The sequence below is a fragment of the Scyliorhinus torazame genome, chromosome 11, assembly GCF_047496885.1.
Source record: "Scyliorhinus torazame isolate Kashiwa2021f chromosome 11, sScyTor2.1, whole genome shotgun sequence".
Taxonomy (NCBI): domain Eukaryota; kingdom Metazoa; phylum Chordata; class Chondrichthyes; order Carcharhiniformes; family Scyliorhinidae; genus Scyliorhinus; species Scyliorhinus torazame.
The window spans coordinates 120,863,048-120,882,135 of record NC_092717.1 but is presented as its reverse complement, the minus strand read 5'-3'; the positions used below and the strand labels follow the sequence as shown (position 1 = coordinate 120,882,135).

Sequence of the window (19,088 nt, the reverse complement as noted above, 5' to 3'; positions counted from 1 at the left end):
ATAGTCATTCACGATGATTTGCGGCATCAACTCATTTACCTTATTTCGTATACTACGAGCATTCAGGTAAAGTACACTTATGCTGTTTTTTATGTCTTTGTTATGAATCCTAACACCTTGATCAGTAACTTTTCGCAATTTATTTTTCCTCTTACCCTTTCTCCTAATTTTCCTTGTCTTTGAACTCGTATCTCTACGTAATAACCTGTCACGTAACCTGCTGCCTTGATCTCCATTAACCATTCTACTGTCCACAGTTTTACACTTCCCTTCCCCCCAACTTGCTAGTTTAAAGTCCTTGTGACCAACCTATTTATCCTATTCGCTAGAACACTGGTCCCAGAATGGTTCAGGTGAAGACCGTCCCAACGGTACAGGTCCCTCCTGCCCCAGTACTGATGCCAATGCCCCATGAAATGGAATCCCTCTTTCCCCCACCACTCCTTTAGCCACGTGTTAACTTCCCTAATTTTCTCAACCCTATGCCAATTGGCACGTGGCTCATGTAGTAATCCAGAGATTATAACCCTGGAGGACCTGTTCTTTAATTTAGTCCCTAGTGTTTGATAATCCCCAAACAGATCCTCTTTCCTAGTCTTACCTATGTTGTTAGTCCCAACGTGGACCACAACAACTGGATCCTCCCCCTCCCTCTCAAATCCTTTCAAGCCGATCAGAGATGTCCCTCACCCTGGCAGTGGGCAGGCAACATACCATGCGGGACTCTCGATCTGGCTTACAAAGGATGCCATCAATCCCCCCTAATTATAGAATCCCCTACAACTACCACTTGTCTTTTTGCTCCCCCCTCTTGAATGGCTTCCTGTACCACGGTGCAGTGGTCAGTCAACGCATCCTCCCTACAGCCCTCTTCCTCATCCACACAGGGAGCAAGTACCTCATACCTGTTGGACAAGGTCAAGGGCTGAGGCTCCTCAACTCCTAAACTCAGGATCCCCCTACCTGCCTCCCTTGCAGTCACACCACTCTGTCCCTGACCACTGTCCGAATTAACTGTACTTATTCTACCGGATGTGACTGCCTCCTGAAACAAAGCGTCCAGGTAATTTTCCCCCTCCCTGATGTGCCGCAGTGTGTGCAGCTCGGTCTCCAGCTCATCAATTCTGAGCCGAAGTTCCTCGAGCAGCCAACACTTGCTGCAGATGTGGTCACTGACGGTCTCAATGGGATCCACCAGTTCCATCATCATACAGCAACAGCACATCACCTGTCCAGCCATATTCAACTATTTAATTAATTTAAATAATTTTTTTATAGAACCTCAAGGATAAACCCGAACACCAACAAAAACACAGCCCTCTCTCGCCACTCACCCGAACTCAGTCACTCACCTAAACTCAGATGCACTCTGTTCCAATCAGCATTCCATGACTAAAGGCACTCCTGCCACACCTTTTGTGCACTCACCTCTCCCAGCACTGTCCCGGCTCTCTCCTCCCGCGCTTTTTAAATCTCCCGGCTCTCTCCTCCCGCGCTGTTTTCGCTGTCCCGGCTCTCTCTCTCTCTCTCTCTCTCGCGCTGTTTTCGCTGTCCCGGCTCTCTCTCCTCTCACGCTGTTTTCGCTGTCCCGGCTCTCTCTCCTCACGCGCTGTTTTCGTTGTCCTGGCTCTCTCCTCTCGCGCTGTTTTCGCTGTCCTGGCTCTCTCCTCTCGCGCTGTTTTCGCTGTCCCGGCTCTCTCTCCTCCCGCGCTGTTTTCGCTGTCCCGGCTCTCCTCGCGCTGTTTTCGCTGTCCCGGCTCTCTCTCCTCTCGCGCTGTCCCGGCTCTCTCTCCTCCCGCGCTTTTTAAATCTCCGGCGCTCTCCTCCTGCGCTGTTTTCGCTGTCCCAGCTCTCTCTCCTCTCGCGCTGTTTTCGCTGTCCCGGCTCTCTTTCCTCCCGCGCTTTTTAAATCTCCCGGCTCTCTCCTCCCGCGCTGTTTTCGCTGTCCCTATGATATATGATATATAGTTCTATCCCACATTCCAAACCTTGCTTCAATTTCACTTCAAATGCATTTTCATTGTTTACTTGACAGCCTGCTTTTAATTTAAAATGTGTTCCCTTCGGTCTATTTCTCTGAGGCCTATTCCATAACTCTGCCCCCTAACCCTGCCAAAATTCTTGGGCTTCCCAGTTTAGGACTCCTTTCCCTGTTTGGGATGGTTGTATTGCACTAGGATATGGAAAAGACTCTCAATTGTTTGTTGGCTATCAATTGAATTATAGTATTTTCTCAGGCAATATTATCCTTCCCAGCAAGTTTGAGATGCATTTTGTTTTCAGTTAGATGGGCACATTGGGAGCGATGGGTAGAACAAAGGGAGAACAGAAAAAGTGAAAAAAATGAAGACAAATGTTGAGAAAATATAGAGACATCAAGGCAGAGATACTTGTCAATGGAGAAAAGGGCAAGAGATGATATGGGATTCCCATCATATTGGACGGAAATCGGCAGAAGGAGACGGCTTAAAAAGTTGAGAGAAATAAAAAGTTGTGAGAAATCAACAGGTTGGAGATGAAGATCAATGCAGACTGATTGTAATAAAGTAAATATCAGGCAGACCTATCTCAAAGGCATAGACATAAAGGAGAGACAAACTCAGTTAAATATTACAAACACATACATCTGGTGATGGAGTGAAAGATTAGATCAAGTATCAGACAAAATCACAAGTAGAGTGATAGATACAAATCGCCGAGGTTTAATCATGAACAATACCACAGGAAACTTATTTGTTTTATAAAACAGTAAAGATTAAAATATGATTGTGGTTTATTCTGTCTCTGGAATTCAAAATATGTTTATGCAATACTTGATAATAATTGTTTATATTTTTGCATCACCAATAGGTTTGTCTGCACCAGTGCCTAGAGGAAGGAAAGGAAAGAAAGTTAAAAGCCAGTCCACGCAACCAGTTATGAAAAATGCTGATTGGCTAGTGAACTGCAACCCAGATATCTTGCTGCATGATGATGGCTATAAGAAACACCTGAAACACCACTGCAACAAGTGAGTTGTATTATAGCCTATTATAGAATTTGCAAACCGAATAAGTATTAAATTTCCCATTTATTTTTCTAACTTTACTAGATCAAGGCATTTTGCTCCTCGTATGCAATTCATATGTATTTATGATTAATATTTTAAAAGTGCCTTCATATTTAAGGTGCATTTAAATTTCTGCTTGGAAAAATGTTTTCAATAAAAGGAGTAAAATAGGCCATTGTTTGTAGTGAGACACTTGAAATTAGATTTTGCATATCTATCTTTTTCAGCTACTATTGTAGCTGCTCATTATTCTAAGCATAAAGCTGCTTCAGAAGATAGTAAGCAACAGCTGAGGAAATTGCATGAGATAATGGAGCAGAACGCCTACTGCAAGCCATCTGCTCGGTTGTTTACAAACTTGCTTGAACACTTCAGAAGCACTGGCAACGTATACGTTAAACTTCACAAACTGAATTAGGCATTACTGAATGAAATGTGTCTGGGCTGCACTGCACTGTGCTCAGTATGTTGAAAGTAGTTGCCAAGCATGGCTGTTGAAAGCCAGCAGAAAGCACCACACCGAGGTGATTATATGCCACCATCTGTCATGCTTCAACCGTACCATACAGCATAGCTAATCAGCCTTGGCAGAATGATGGATGAACAGAAGCGGCTGCCAAAAGCTAATGTTGGCAAACAGTACTAATGTTAAAACTTTCTTCCTCTACAGAGTCCTGCTGCGGGTACGGATGCTGTATTATTTGAGGCAGGAAGTGATAGGAGACGTAGCAGAAAAGATATTTGATGGTGCAGATGCAAGGTCAGTGGAATATCTTTCATGTGGTTTTTGGGAAGGTTCTATAGATGAATAGAAATCATTCTGTACAAAGTTGAAATATTTTGTCATGGTTGTTTATTGAAAATAAGATTTCCCAGTACTTGTGTGTTTAGCTCAATTGCATTTTCCGTGATGCAGAGCAAGGCCAACGGTGCAGGTTCAATTCCTGTACCAGCTGAGGTTATTCATGGAGGCCCCGCCTTCTCAACCTTGCCCCTCGCCTGAGGTGTGGTGACCGTCGGGTTAATTCACCACCAGTCAGCTCTCCCTATCAAAGGGGAAAGCAGACTCTGGTCATTGGAGAATATGGCAACTTTACTTTTTACTAAAATCAGGTACAAGCTGATGGATGAGTAGAGTTTCTTTTCATCCATATGGTCACCAGCTGAAGATTAGGTAATTTCTAAATGTCACAATTACCAACTATACAAGATTTACTTCAGTGTAATCAAGTTGATAAAACAAGTGAATTATGTCTAATAATGAACCACGCCGGTTAAGAAACTCAAATTATTAAAAAGCTACAAATGATAACTTAGATTAAACTGAACTATGAATGCACCCTCATGGTAGGATCAACAGTTGAATAAAGAAATGACCAAGTACCTGTTGAGATTAGAAATGCCTAATATATTTTCCTGAAATTATTTTTATCTAATTAAACTTGTAAAGAAAATTGGCAGATAGTCTGCATCCAGCACTCTTTTAACGTCCTTCCGTTGTCTAAAGTCTGTGGCTAGTTAATGGCATATCTTCCAATACAATGTGCCGTTTTGTAGCACTGAACTCCGCTGCAGCTCAGTACCACTCCTATTGACCTGACTTAGAAATGCAATTACAACCACCTTTCATGTTGCTTTAGCAGGGCTCATTTATTCCTTATAAATTAGATTCTCTATATTAGTTGGTTAATACAACTTACAGGGACTAAAATTCATCTCAAATTAATTACCAAATTCTGTTCACGCAATCAGTTTTGGGATCTGAGTATAACATGTGATATGTGATAACTAAGTGGAATGCTACCTCTGAAAATATTTTGATCCCTAATTATACTTGTCAGGATTGCTGACAATTTTTCAAAGCGTGTTCAACATAGATAGAACATAGAACAATACAGCGCAGTACAGGCCCTTCGGCCCACGATGTTGCACCGAAACAAAAGCCATCTAACCTACACTATACCATTATCATCCATATGTTTATCCAATAAACTTTTAAATGCCCTCATACAATACAACAAAACCTATTTTTAGTCACTTAATGCATGAGCATTGTTAATCTTTGTTTTGCAAATCCCAAAATGAGATTCTTCCATTTTAAATTAATTCTGTTGTCTCTTTGCCCATAAATTACCATCCTTTAGCAAGGGTGATGTAAAATTTTCACTGGTCATTATGCAGTTCTGTACTAGATGAGGATAGCTACATAGAACTCTGGCCAATGAATAAGTCCAGCAGATTTGTTTCTCAGCCATTGATTTCTTACCATGGCCTCTCAAATACTCAAACATAATTATGCCATATTATTTCAAATTGAAATATTGTTTTATCCATCTAGTTTGAAATCTAATCCGCTCAATCTGCTTAAAAGAAATTTGACAATATATCGGCTAGGTTCAGGAAAAAAACAAAGACTTACATTTATATACCACCTTTCATGGCCATTTTCAAAGTGCCTTGGAACCGTTGAAATACTTTTTGAAATGTGGTCACTGTTGTAATGTATGAAACGTGGCAGTAATTTGCAAGCTCCTACAATCAACAGTGTGAAAATGATGTTGGTTATTCATGCTGTAATATAGCTGGTAGTCCGTTTGGACATTTGATTGTAAGTTGCAAATGAAGGCTAGTGGACAATTTGTTTCCTATATTTAAAAGGAAGATGGGGCAAGTCCAGGGAACTATAGACCAACCAGCTTAATGCCAATGGTCGGAAAGTTAATGGAATCTTCCCTCAAAGATATAATAAAATCAAGAAACTAGAACTATAATGGTCAAAGGGAAGGTCTTGCTTGACAAAACTTTTGAATTCTTTGAAGAAGTAATAGAAATGATGCTTAAGCATGGTTCAGAAGATACAATTGGATTTCCTAAATGCCTTTGATAAGTTACCATCTGTTAGACACAGACCAAGATCAGAACATCTGGAGTCGGGACAAATAGTAGATTGTATAACAAGCTGATGACAAAGCGGAGATTACTCAGACTAGCAAAAGATGTTATGCAAACATTGATGGTGGGATCATTGCTGTTCACCAAATATAAAATTGATTTGGAATCAGAAGTAAAATTTCAAGATTAGTGGTCAACAACAGTAATTTGTATTTAACGTAAGAACTAGGAGCAGGCATAGGCAATTCAGCCCCTCGAGCCTGCTTCGCCATTCAATACAATCATGGCCGATCTCATCTCTGCCTCAACTCCATTTTCCTTCTCATTCTCCATAACCCTTCAACCCATTAATTTAAAATAAGTCTATCTCCTCAAATTTACTCAATGTCGCAGCATCCACTGTACTCTGGGGTAGTGAATTCCACAGATTTACGTCACTTTGAGAGAAGTAATTTCTCCTCATTTGTGTTTTAAATCTGCTGCCTCTTATCCTGAAAACTATGGCCCCTAATTCTAGATTGCCCACAAGAGGAAGCATTCTTTCTCCATCTACTTAGTTAATCCTCTTCATCATATATATTCATATAACATGTTGAATGCAATAATATTCCAAGGTACTTCACGGGCTGTTGTAAAGTAACATTCAGCACAGAATTATAGTGGGGCAGATGTCCAAAAGCTTGGCCAAAGAGGTAGGTTGTGAAGAAAAAGAAAGACTTGCATTGGTTATAGTACCTTTCATGACCTCAGGATATCCCAAAACACTTTTCAGCTTCACTGGCTGTAGTGTGGTCACTGTTGTGTTGGAAACCGAGGAGTCCTAAAGAAGGAAAGACCAGTAGAGAGGGGAAGAGCTTCAAGAAGGATTTCTAGGACTTGGGGCTTAAGCAGCTGAAGGTGCAGCTGCCAGTGGTAGAAAGATTAAAATTGGGGGTGATCAAGATGCCAGAATTAGAAGAGTGCAAATATTTGATTGTTATGGAGCTAGAGGAGATTACATAGGTAGTAATAGGTGAGGTTATGGACAGATTTGAAAGCAATGACAAGAATTTTAAAATAGATGTGTTACTTGACCAGAAGCCAAAATGGGTCATTGCGGACACATGTAAGTATGCAAAAGGGAATTGTTGCAAGTTTAGCGGTAGTTTTGGATGGCCTCTAATTCACATAAGGTAAAACGTGGGATGACACCAAATTGGGAGGCATAATTAACACAGAGGAGGATTGCAACAAAATACAGAAAGACAGCAAACGAAAATCAATATATGTAAGTGCCAGATGATATATTTTGGTAGGAAAAAATAAAGAGGTTACATACTGTTTCGGAATTAAATGTTTAAATAGAGTAGAGGAGCGGAGGAATCCTGGGGTACAGATAAATTACTAAATGTAGCAATACAAGCTAATAATTCCACAAATATGCAAGCAAAGCACTGGGGTTCATTTCTAGAATTGTAAAGTACAGAATACCACAAGTGCCACATTCTAACGAAAGTTGAGATGGGAAAGGTCAGTGCATGGCTCAAAACATGTTGCCGGAGAGAAGGCTTCAGATTCATTGAAATGAAAATTGCTTATTGTCACGAGTAGGCTTCAATGAAGTTACTGTGAAAAGCCCCTAGTCACCTGTTCGGGGAGGCTTGTGCGGGCCTTGGTATCGGTTCTTAGGCAGGGGGCACCAATCAAGAGGACCAATGGGACCAGTATCCTCACAGGGAAGTTCACTGGTGTAGTTGGAGAAGGCTTAAACTAAATTGGGAGGAGGACAGGAGCATAAATAAGTACAAAAAATAAATAAATTAAGAGTTTTGGACATGCTCCCAATATCCCTTGATTCCCCGAGATACCAAAAATCTGTCTGTCTTAGCCTTAAATATATTCAGTAATGTACCATCCTCGGAGGTAGAGAATTCCAAAGATTCACAACCCTTTAAAATGAAGAAATTTCTACCCATCTGTGTTCTAATTGAAATTGATTCCCTGGATCAATCACATGACATGAAATTGTGATGAGATAACTAACATAGGGGAGTGGAAGATGTGGTTGGAGGTGGGGCATGTTTGTTTTGATGTAATTTTGACAGTTCAAGCTTATTAACCAAATTCCATGAGTATTTCGCCTAATTAACTACAGGATTTATTTTAGAAAATAGGTGTTTCGGAAACAAGGTGCGGTTTTACAAAATTGGGTTAGGAACTTGATTTTTAAATAATACGAATTTTAGAAATCTAAATCTAATCAGTGAAACATTGCCTAATCTCATAATTATTTTCTTCACATTTATAAGGTGGCATGTATTCCACAAGAATGAATAGTGGAAGAAATCTTACCAGAAACAAGCGGGCCTTTTCGTGATATGGAATTGCTTAAAAATGGATCCATTGGCACAGTTTTTTAAAGATTTCGAATTGAATAAATGACTGTTTGAACTTCATTTTATACGAGTCCTTGCACAGATTCCCATGTCAAATTTTGGGGGGAGAATCAATTACTTTTGTTGGACGTCGTTTAATTTTGTTTTTGAGCAGCATCGTTCATTTACTTGGAGCTAGTTTTTAAATATTTGTTTTGTTTAGTGATATAGATATCTGGATCCCAGAAATTGACCATGCTGAACTTCCTACGGATTGGTGGGACAGGGAAGCTGATAAATGTCTTCTCGTCGGCGTGTTCAAACATGGTATGCAATTGCTGCTATAAGCTTTGTTAATATACTGTTATGGGTGCTGGGTAACTCAGTGGGTAACTACTTTAATGTAGTACAGATCCACAAAACTTTGCAATTCTGAATTACAGTGCAAAGTATGCAGCATGTAATGCGACTGCAACTAGAGTGATTGTGGGAACACATTTTTTTTTAAAATAATTTTTATTAAAGATTTTCATAAAATATCAGTAACAAAATGAGAAAGAATAAAGAACCCAACAGGGTTAAGTACAAAACACAATCTAAAAAAGCAACTCCCCAAACCCCTCTCTTTCCCCCCCCCCCCCCCCCCCCCAATACATAAATAATAAATTAACATCAACACCCCGACTTAACACAACAGGGTGTATACACCCCCTCAGACCCTCCAGTGTAAATACCATAAACAAAAATTAAGTAACCCCCCCCCCCCCCCCAAGCTGCTGCTGCCATTGGCCAATGTCTTATCATTCTGCCAGAAAGTCTAAGAACGGTTGCCACCGCCTAAAGAACCCTTGTACCGACCCTCTCAAGGCGAATTTCACCCTCTCCAATTTAATGAACCCTGCCATATTGCTGATCCAGGATTCCACGCTTGGGGGCCTCGCATCTTTCCACTGAAGGAGAATCCTTCGCCGGGCTACCAGGGACGCAAAGGCCAGAATTCCGGCCTCTTTCGCCTCCTGCACTCCCGGCTCCTCTGCCACCCCAAATATTGCGAGCCTCCTGCCCGGTTTGACCCTGGATCCTACCACCCTCGACACCGTCCTCGCTACGCCCTTCCAAAATTCCTCCAGCGCTGGGCATGCCCAGAACATATGGGTATGGTTTGCTGGGCTCCTTGAGCACCTAACACACCTGTCCTCACCCCCAAAGAACCAGCTCATCCTTGACCCGGTCATGTGTGCCCTGTGCAGCACCTTAAACTGTATGAGGCTGAGCCTCGCGCACGAAGAGGAAGAGTTCACCCTCCCTAGGGTATCTGCCCACGTCCCCTCTTCGATCTCCTCTCCCAACTCCTCCTCCCACTTGCCTTTCAACTCCACCACCGAGGCCTCCTCCTCCTCCTCCTGCATCACCTGGTAAGTTTCCGAGATCTTCCCCACGCCCGCCCGCCCCCCCCGAGAGCACCCTGTCCTGTAGTGTGTGTGGCCGTAGCCGCGGGAATTCCACCACCTGCCGTCTGGCAAACGCCCTTACCTGTAAGTACCTGAAGGTGTTCCCCGGGGAGCCCGTATTTCTCCTCCAGCTCACACAAGCTCACGAACTTCCCATCCACAAACAGGTCCCCCAACTTTCGTATCCCTGCCCTGTGCCACCCCGAAAACCCTCCACCTGTTCTTCCTGTTCCCCCGTAATGGGGTCCACGCTGAGGCCCCAACTTACCCCCCCTATGCCGCCTCCACTGCCCCCACATTTTGAGGGCCGCCACCACCACCGGGCTCGTGGTATACCTCCCTGGAGGGAGCGGCAGCGGCACCGTTGCCAGCGCCCCCAGACTCGTACCCACACAAGACGCCATCTCCAGCCTCTTCCATGCAGCCCCCTCCCCCTCCATCACCCACTTGCGCACCGTCGCCGCATTGGCGGCCCAGTAGTACCCACAGAGGTTGGGCAGCGCCAGTCCCCCCCCTATCTCTACTCCGCTCCAGGAACACCCTTCTCACCCCCGAGTCCCTTGCGCCCACACAAACCCCATTATACTCCTGTTAACCCGCCTGAAAAAAGCCTTCGGGATAAACACTGGGAGGCACTGGAACAGGAACAAAAACCTTGGGAGCACCGTCATTTTGATTGACTGCACCCTTCCTGCCAAGGACAGCAGCAACACGTCCCACCTCTTGAACTCCTCCTCCATATGCTCAACCAGCCTTGTAAAGTTAAGCCTATGCAGGGCCCTCCAGCTCCTGGCCACCTGGACCCCCAGATATCTGAAGCTCCTCTCCGCCATTTTTAGTGGGAGCTCGCCAATCCCCCTCTCTGGTCCCCTAGCTGAACTACGAACAGCTCGCTCTCCCCCATATTGAGCTTGTACCCCGAAAAGTCCCCGAATTCCCTAAGGATCCTCATTACCTCTGGCATTCCTCCTACCGGGTCCGCCACATACAGCAGCAGGTCGTCCGCATAAAGCGACACACTATGCTCCTCCCCACCCCGCACCGACCCCCTCCAGTTCCTCGACACTCAGTGCCATAGCCAGGGGTTCAATCGCCAGTGCGAAGAGCAGGGGGGAAAGGGGACACCCCTGTCTCGTCCCTCGGTGCAACCGAAAGTCCTCGGACCTCCTCCTATTTGTGGCGACACTCGCCATCGGGACCTCACACAACAGCCTAACCCACCTGACAAACCCCTCGCCAAACCCGAACCTCTTCAGCACCTCCCACAGGTACCCCCATTCTACCCGATCGAAGGCTTTCTCAGCGTCCATCGCCACCACTACCTCCGCCTCGCCCTCCCTCGCCGGCATCATGATAACGTTCAAAAGCATCTGCACATTCGCGTTCAACTGTCTCCCCTTCACAAACCCCGCCTGGTCTTCATGGATGATCTGCGGCACACAATCCTCAATCCTCGTGGCTAAGACATTCGCCAGCACCTTGGTATCTACATTTAGCAAGGAAATCAGTCTGTAAGACCCACATTGCAGGGGATCCTTGTCCCGCTTCAGGATCAAGGAGATCAGCGCCCGAGACGTCATCGGGGGTAAAGCCCCCCCCCTCCCTTGCCTCATTAAAGGTCCTAACTAACAGCGGGCCCAACAGGTCCATGTATTTTTTATAGAACTCGACCGGGAAACCGTCCGGCCCCGGTGCCTTCCCCTCCTGTATGCTTCCTATCCCTTTGATCAGCTCCTCCAGCCCAATCGGGGCCCACAGTCCCGCTACCAGTCCCTCTTCCACCTTTTGAAACCTCAATTAGTCCAGGAAGCAGCCCATCCCTCCCTCCCCTCCCGTGGGAGTTCAGATCGGTACAATTCCTCGTAAAAGTCCCTGAAGACCCCATTGATGCCAACCCCACTCCGCACCACGCTCCCTCCCCTGTCCTTAACTCCCCCGCTCTCCCTAGCTGCGTCCCGCTTCCGAAGCTGATGCGCCAGCATCCGGCTTGCCTTTTCCCCATACTCGTCGACCGCCCCCTGGGCCTTCCTCCTCTGCACCTCCGCCTTCCTGGTGGTCACCAGGTCGAATTCACACCTCTTCCTCAACAATCCTTCCTCAGGCTCCCCCCCCCCGCCCGCTCCTTGTGGGCCCTAATGGAGATCAGCTCTCCCCTCACCACCGCCTTCAGTGCCTTCCATACCATCCCCACTCGGACCTCCCCGTTGTCGTTGGTCTCCAAGTACCTCTCTATACTTCCTCGGACACGCTCGCTCACCTCCTCGTCCGCCAACATCCCCACCTCCAAGCGCCACAGCGGGCGCTGGTCCTTCTCCTCCCCCATCTCCAAGTCCACCCAATGCGGGGCGTGGTCCGAAATGGCTATTGCCGAATACTCTGTATCCTCTACTCTCGCTATCAGCGCCCTACTCAATGAAAAAGTCAATTCGAGAATAAGCCTTATGGACATGTGAGAAGAATGAAAATTCCCTTGCCCCCGGCCTTGCAAATCTCCAAGGGTCCACCCCTCCCATTTGGTCCATAAATCCCCTCAGCACTCCAGCCGCCGCCGGCTTCCAGCCTGTCCTAGACCTGGAGCGATCCAGTGCCGGATCCAACACCGTGTTAAAGTCTCCCCCCATTATCAGGCTCCCCACTTCCAAGTCTGGGATCCGACCCAACATACGCCGCATAAAACCCGCATCGTCCCAGTTCAGAGCATACACATTGACCAGTACCACCCTCTCTCCCTGCAACTTACCACTTACCATTGTGTACCTACCGCCATTATCTGCCACAATGCTCGACGCCTCGAATGACACCTTCTTTCCCACCAAGATCGCCACCCCTCGATTTTTGGCATCTAGCCCCGAGTGAAGCACCTGACCTACCCACACTTTCCTCAGTCTTACCTGGCCTGCCACCTTCAGGTGTGTCTCCTGGAGCATAACCACATCCGCCTTGAGCCCCTTCAGATGCGCGAACACGCGAGCCCGCTTAGCCGGCCCATTCAGTCCCCTTACATTCCAGGTTATCAGCCGAATCAGGGGGCTACCCGCCCCCCTCCCCCGCCGACTAGCCATGACCCCTCCTCGGCCAGCCATGCGCCCGCACCCCACACCCGGCCCGTTCCCCACAGCGGCATACCCCCGTCTCGACCCCACCCCAACTCGCTCCAGCTCCTCCCTGACCTTAGCAGCAGCAACTCGGCCCCCCCCCCCCCCCGGGCTAGGACCCATCCTAGCTGGTTTACTCCCCCCATTGCACTTCCGCAAGTCAGCTGACTCCTGACCCCGGCCACTCCCGCCTCCCCTTCGACTCCTCCCATTGTGTGGCACACCCTCCTCTCCTGCTCCCCATCCACAGGCTCTCCCCCTCACCCTCCGTTCTAAGCGCGGGAAGCAATCCTTGCTTCCCCACCCCGGCACCCCCCCCCCCTTCAGTCTTCGGCGCGGGGAAAAAGCCCGCGCACTCCACCTACCCGGCCCCGCCACCAACCAAAACAGTGCCCAACCTGCCCCATCCACCCTCCCCAACCCGCGAGAGAAAAACACAGAGAAAAAGAAACCCAAAACAATGCAAAGGGCCCCCCACCCCCCGAACCAAAAATAGGCATAACATATCCATCGCAGTCCCCAATCGCCCATTCCGACCCTCAGTCTGTGTCCAGCTTCTCGGCCTGAACAAAGGGCCACACCTCCTCCGTAGACTCAAAATAATGGTGCCGGTCCTTGTAGGTGACCCACAGTCGCGCCGGCTGCAACATGCCAAACTTCACCCCCTTCCTGTGCAGCACCGCCTTCGCTCGATTGTACCCGGCCCTCCTCTTCGCCACCTCCGCACCCCAGTCCTGGTATATTCAAACCTGTGCGTTCTCCCACCTGTTGCTCCTCTCCTTCTTGGCCCACCTGAGCGCACACACCCGGTCGACGAACCGATGAAACCGCACCAGCACCGCCCGCGGAGGCTCGTTAGCCTTGGGCCTCCTCACCAGCACTCTATGGGCCCCTTCCAGCTCCAGGGGCCCCTGGAAGGACCCCGCTCCCATCAGCGAGTTTAACATGGTGACCACATAGGCCCCTTCAGCCCCTCCGAGATGCCCAGAATCCACAGATTCTTCCGCTTCGACCGATTCTCCATCTCCTCGAACCGCTCCTGCCATTTCTTGTGGTGCGCCTCCACCTTTACCGCCAGGCCTAAGATCACGTCCTCATTGTCAGAGATCTTTTGTCAAGCCTCTCTGATTGCCACCCCCTGGGCCGTCTGTGTCTCCAGCAGCTTATCAATAGAAGCCTTCATCGGCTCTAGCAGGTCCGTTTTAATCTCTCTGAGGCAGCGCTGGATATCCTCCTATTGCTCCTCCGCCCACTGCCTCCACGCTGCCTGGTCTTCGCCCGCCGCCATTTTGTCCTTCTTCCCTCCATTCTTCGGGTCTACCACCACCTTTTCTGTCCCCCGCTCCTAGTTAAAGCCATATACTGACGGGGAGCTATTATTAACCCCTTTCCCACACCGGGAAACGTCGTAAAAGTGCCTGTGGGGGTCCTGAAAAGAGCCCAAAAGTCCGTTTTTGCAGGAGCCGCCGAATGTGCGACTTAGCTCCGCATAGCCGCAACTGGAAGTCTCGAGAGGGAATCCTTTTGGCAGTGTTTGCTTCACCAATCTGCCCCAAAAAGTCTGTGGAAACTCCTGAAAAAGGTCTGAGAGTCCATTCCAGATGGGAACTGCCGAATGCGTGACCTACTCCTCCCTGGCCGCCACCGGAAGCCTCGTCCCCGCTTCTTCAATGGCCTTGGTAGATCTTTTCACAGTTGTTCCTTCTGCTGCTAGAATTCACCTTTAATAAAGGCCCTCAAGTCCGCTTGCAACCTTTAAGCTTGCTCTTCCCCCACCTGCATGCTGGAAGAGGCTTTTGTGTTTCCAGCAGTTACAACCAAATCTTATACTGTTTCTGCCGGGTCTGGTAACCAAGAGACATACCATTCCTGGGGGACACTGTCGGGGGAATGTTGCAGTCTTCTTCCCACACTGGGAAATGTCGAAAAAATTCCGTTGGGGGCCCTGTAAAGAGCCCAAAAGTCTGTTCCAAGCGGGAGCTACCGAACATGCGACTTCGCTCTGCATAGCCACACCCGGAAGCTCTGGGAACATATTTTGGGTGGTAGAGGAGAAATGTTAGCCAGGATATCTATTGTTGATCACTGTCCAGCAACTAACACAGTGCAGGATGTACATTGTGGATGTCGGGATAAGGACAGAATGGACTTGGAAGTTACAGCATGATATTGAAATAGATTGAGAATGCCCAACATCTATGTTTAGAACCAAATAAAAGGACAGCGAGCATTTTGGGTTCCTGTAGAACTTTTTCCTGACGTAGAAAACAATGATTAGTGAAAAAATGTGCACAGTTTTGTGGTACAATTCCTCTTCTATTAATGCCATTTATTGTAAAATATACAAAATTGGATTTAAGGATCAAAGATTTCTTCACTAATATAGTTTTTTTTTTATAAATGTTTTATTGAAAATTTTTTCCCAAACAACAATTTTTCCCCTCTTACAAAGCAAACGCAACAATAACAATACAGAAATTTTAAACAATACACAAGTAACAAAACCCCTTTATCTTTGACCTAAACTAAACCCCCCCCCCTCCCCCTGGGTTGCTGCTGCTGGTCATCTGTCTTCCCTCTAACGTTCCCCTAGGTAGTCGAGAAATGGCTGCCACCGCCTGGTGAACCCTTGAGCCGATCCTCTCAGGGCAAACTTTATCTGCTCCAGTTTAATGAACCCCGCCATATCATTCACCCAGGCCTCCAGTCCGGGGGGTTTCGCCTCCTTCCACATGAGTAGGATCCTGCGCCGGGCTACTAGGGACGCAAAGGCCACAACGTCGGCCTCTTTCGCCTCCTGCACTCCCGGCTCTTCCGCAACTCCAAATAGAGCTAACCCCCAGCCTGGTTTGACCCGGGCCTTCACCACCCGCGAAATCACTCCCGTCACTCCCTTCCAATACCCTTCCTTCATTAATATAGTTAACAGACACTAAGGAACTTGGGCTTGAGTTCCTAATGTAATCCATCTAAGCAACTCTAGAAGTATTTTTGATAACAAAAGTCTTTATTGCAAGTTGGGCATTTTATTGTTTCTGTTGAAACGCTCATTGGATTACTAGGGTGCAGTGCAGTACACTTTTTGAAACGACTGTAATGAAGATTACTTACCGCACCACTTTATAAAATTTATTTTGAAAGTGAGTATCTCATTAATTGAAAATTCAAACATTTCAGGTTTCAGTTTATTTTAATAAACTGCACCTATCTCGGCTCCCACCACTGCTCCACATGTGCTGCTTCTCTACCAGCCTCTGTTAGAGTGAATGGTAGCTTAACCTCTGCTATTAATCTGTATAAGTGCCTCCTGGGCTTTTTTCCAAGTAGTATTTCACAAATGTCAGCACTGAGACTTTTCCGTCCCCTGTTGTGGAATACTGTCTTGTTAACTGTGAGCCACTGGGATGTGGAACAGCCATGATGTATACAAAGAGCAGTTTCTAATCATAATCCAAATTCACTAGAGGTCATAGTGGAATTCTCTGGTGTGTGTCCTGACTAAGGGGGGTAGAATGATGGCTTATAAAACCTTTCATGATTACAATTTGGCTTGAGGCTCAAGAGTACTTAAGAATAATGTGTCACAGTGCAAAACCTAATTGAATTATGTAGTCTTGGTTGACTGAGGCAGTGGTGCTTATGGACGCAACTGAACTGAGTCCAGTCTGACGATCATTTTCTCAGTTATTACTGGGACTTGTCATTCTTTATTTTCTGTATTAATGGAATGGTTGTGATTAACCCAAAACTCTAAAAGACTAATTTTATTGACTGTTGAATTTTCCTTAAGTTTTACAAATACATTTTTACTCTCCTGTTATTAAGCTTTATCCTTTCTGTGAACTATTAAATGCGAATTAATTTTTTCAGGTTGATTTTGTATTAAGTCATCTTGTGAAAGATAAATAGATTCAAGTAAATGTCTAAACTTTGATAATCTCCTGTACGGAGTTGTGTAAAGTATAGTCACTCTACAGTAAATTTACTGAGCAAATAATTGTTCAGTTGATCTGGTTTTCAGTTCCATAACTTCCACGATGTGTGAATTCCATTTTTATAATGCATTCGTTCATATCCAGATCAATAGCAATGTTGCATTGTGAAATTAAAACTTGGTGATCTGAATGAAATTATGCTCACCGGTTAAAATGTACAAATGAAGAAATAATTGATTCTTCTGAATAGGATATGAAAAATATAATTCCATAAGGGCAGATCCTTTATTCTGCTTCCTGGAACGGGTGGGAATGCCTGATGCAAAGGCTATGGCTGCAGAACAGAGGGGAACAGATGTGCTGGCAGATGTTAGTGATGGGTAAGTTGTGCTTTTGAGTTCAATCTGAATGTTCTTTCCATGCGCAATCACCCCCCATTCAATAAATGGCATCACCAAGAGTATGACTTTTAATTTAAATTGTTCTTTCAGTGCTGATTTTGACAGAGAGGATGAAGATCCGGAATATAAACCAGGCAGAATTCCATTTAAAGATGAAATGGATGTAAGTCATGGGATCCCTACAAAATTATATTGATGGAAGCTACAACTCCTGTTACACAATTTGTGATTTTGATTTAAATTCATAATTGGGTATTGCATTCTAGTTTGCATTTTCTTTGTGTTGATGTGTGGACAGTACCAACTAATAACTAGTAATTGATATTTTGAAAGGACTGCTTCAAAATTGAGACGTTATGCATTGCCATAAATGTTTGAAAACTAATGTACAAGCTAGAAGAAGAAAATGTACGAAAGACATTAATGCATCATCCTTTTCAGGAATTTGAGAATTCTCCACAAGATGACAAGGAAGAATGTATGGATGCTGAGAACTCAGGTAAGATTTTGTTTTGAGTGTAATGAAGGAATGGTGGTAGTAAATAGCCTTACTCGTCCTCCTATGCGTTGAAAAACATCCCCTTAGATGGATTTGTTTATTGTCACGTGTACCGAGGTACAGTGAAAAGTATTGTTCTGCGTGGTGTCATCACAAACTTTTGCGTGTTTTCCGTTTTGGAATTAAAGAATTGTTAACTGGATCCTGCAATGGTACAGGCGGGCCTCGTATTCGAGAAAAATATGTTATGTTGGAAATGTGGTGCCGCTGGCACAACTGGAATTGGGGAAGGTAAGCGAAGAACAAGGGGGTCGTTAAGTGATTGTCATGGGATTGTTACATAATGTATGGTCCTCCAAATCATTCCCCTCACTGTTACGAAGTCGTCTTAGACATTTCTGACTTTGCGTCGACTAATTCTCTTACATGTGGTGACTTCGATTGTCACCTTAACCCCTTGATAGACAAAATTCCAGTAACCACAAACCCTCACACTGAAGAGGCAAGGGCGCTAGCACCAGTTTGCAAGACAGTGGGGTACTTTGATGTGTTTTTTTCCAATTAAGAGGCAATTTATAATAATCTTTATCGTCACAAGTATGCTTACATTAACACTGCAATGAAGGTACTGTGAAAAGCCCCTAGTCGCCACATTCCAGTGCCTGTTTGGGTACATAGAGGGAGAATTCTGAATGTCCAAATTACCTAAAAGCACGTCTTTCGAGATTTGTGGGAAGAAACCGGAGCACCTGGGGGAAAGCTATGCAAACACGGAGAATGTGCAAACTCCGCACAGTCAGTGACCCAAGCCAGAATAGTGTGGCCAATCCACCTGACCTGCACATCTTTGCACTATGGGAGGAAACCGAAGCTCCCGGAGGAAATCCATGCAAACATGGGGAGAGTGTGTAAACTCCACACAGAAAGTCACCGAAGGCTGGAATTGAACCCGGGCCCCTGGTACTGAGGCATCCATGCTCACCACTTTGCCACTGTGCCACCCACAGTGCATTGTGGGTTTCCAGTTTTGATCCACTAGATCTGTTCTGAATCTAAACCATTTAGCACGGTGGTACTGCCATCTGATACGATACTAAGTAAGTAAACTCAGTCACTCCGATCTTTACTGTCATGGGCATGCATCTGTGTCAGTTAGATTGGTGAGGACGAGGTTAAGTAGATTTTTCCTTTTCGTTGGTTCCCTCACCTTGCTGCAAGTACAGGAGGACGAGGTTAAGTAGATTTTTCCTTTTCGTTGGTTCCCTCACCTTGCTGCAAGTACAGTCTGGCAGAAAAGTCTTTCAGGACTCTGTTAGCTCTGTCAGTAGTGGTCTGCTGGTGATAGACATTGGGGTCCCCCACCTTGGAGTACATTCTATGCCCTTGCTGCCCACCGTGCTTCATCAAAGTAG

At 45.9% G+C, this 19,088-nt stretch overlaps 1 protein-coding gene across 3 annotated transcripts in view; it reads left to right on the top strand.

Annotated features, from left to right (window-relative positions):
• Nucleotides 1–19,088, top strand: part of chd7 (chromodomain helicase DNA binding protein 7) — a 378,323-nt gene that overhangs the window by 300,777 nt on the left and 58,458 nt on the right. For all 3 annotated transcript variants that reach the window (XM_072467710.1, XM_072467709.1, XM_072467711.1), the window contains exons 23-28: nt 2,851–3,010; nt 3,720–3,809; nt 8,519–8,622; nt 17,027–17,156; nt 17,268–17,340; nt 17,619–17,676. In XM_072467710.1, coding sequence (XP_072323811.1) covers nt 2,851–3,010; nt 3,720–3,809; nt 8,519–8,622; nt 17,027–17,156; nt 17,268–17,340; nt 17,619–17,676 — 615 coding nt within the window. The remainder of the gene's footprint in view (nt 1–2,850; nt 3,011–3,719; nt 3,810–8,518; nt 8,623–17,026; nt 17,157–17,267; nt 17,341–17,618; nt 17,677–19,088) is intronic.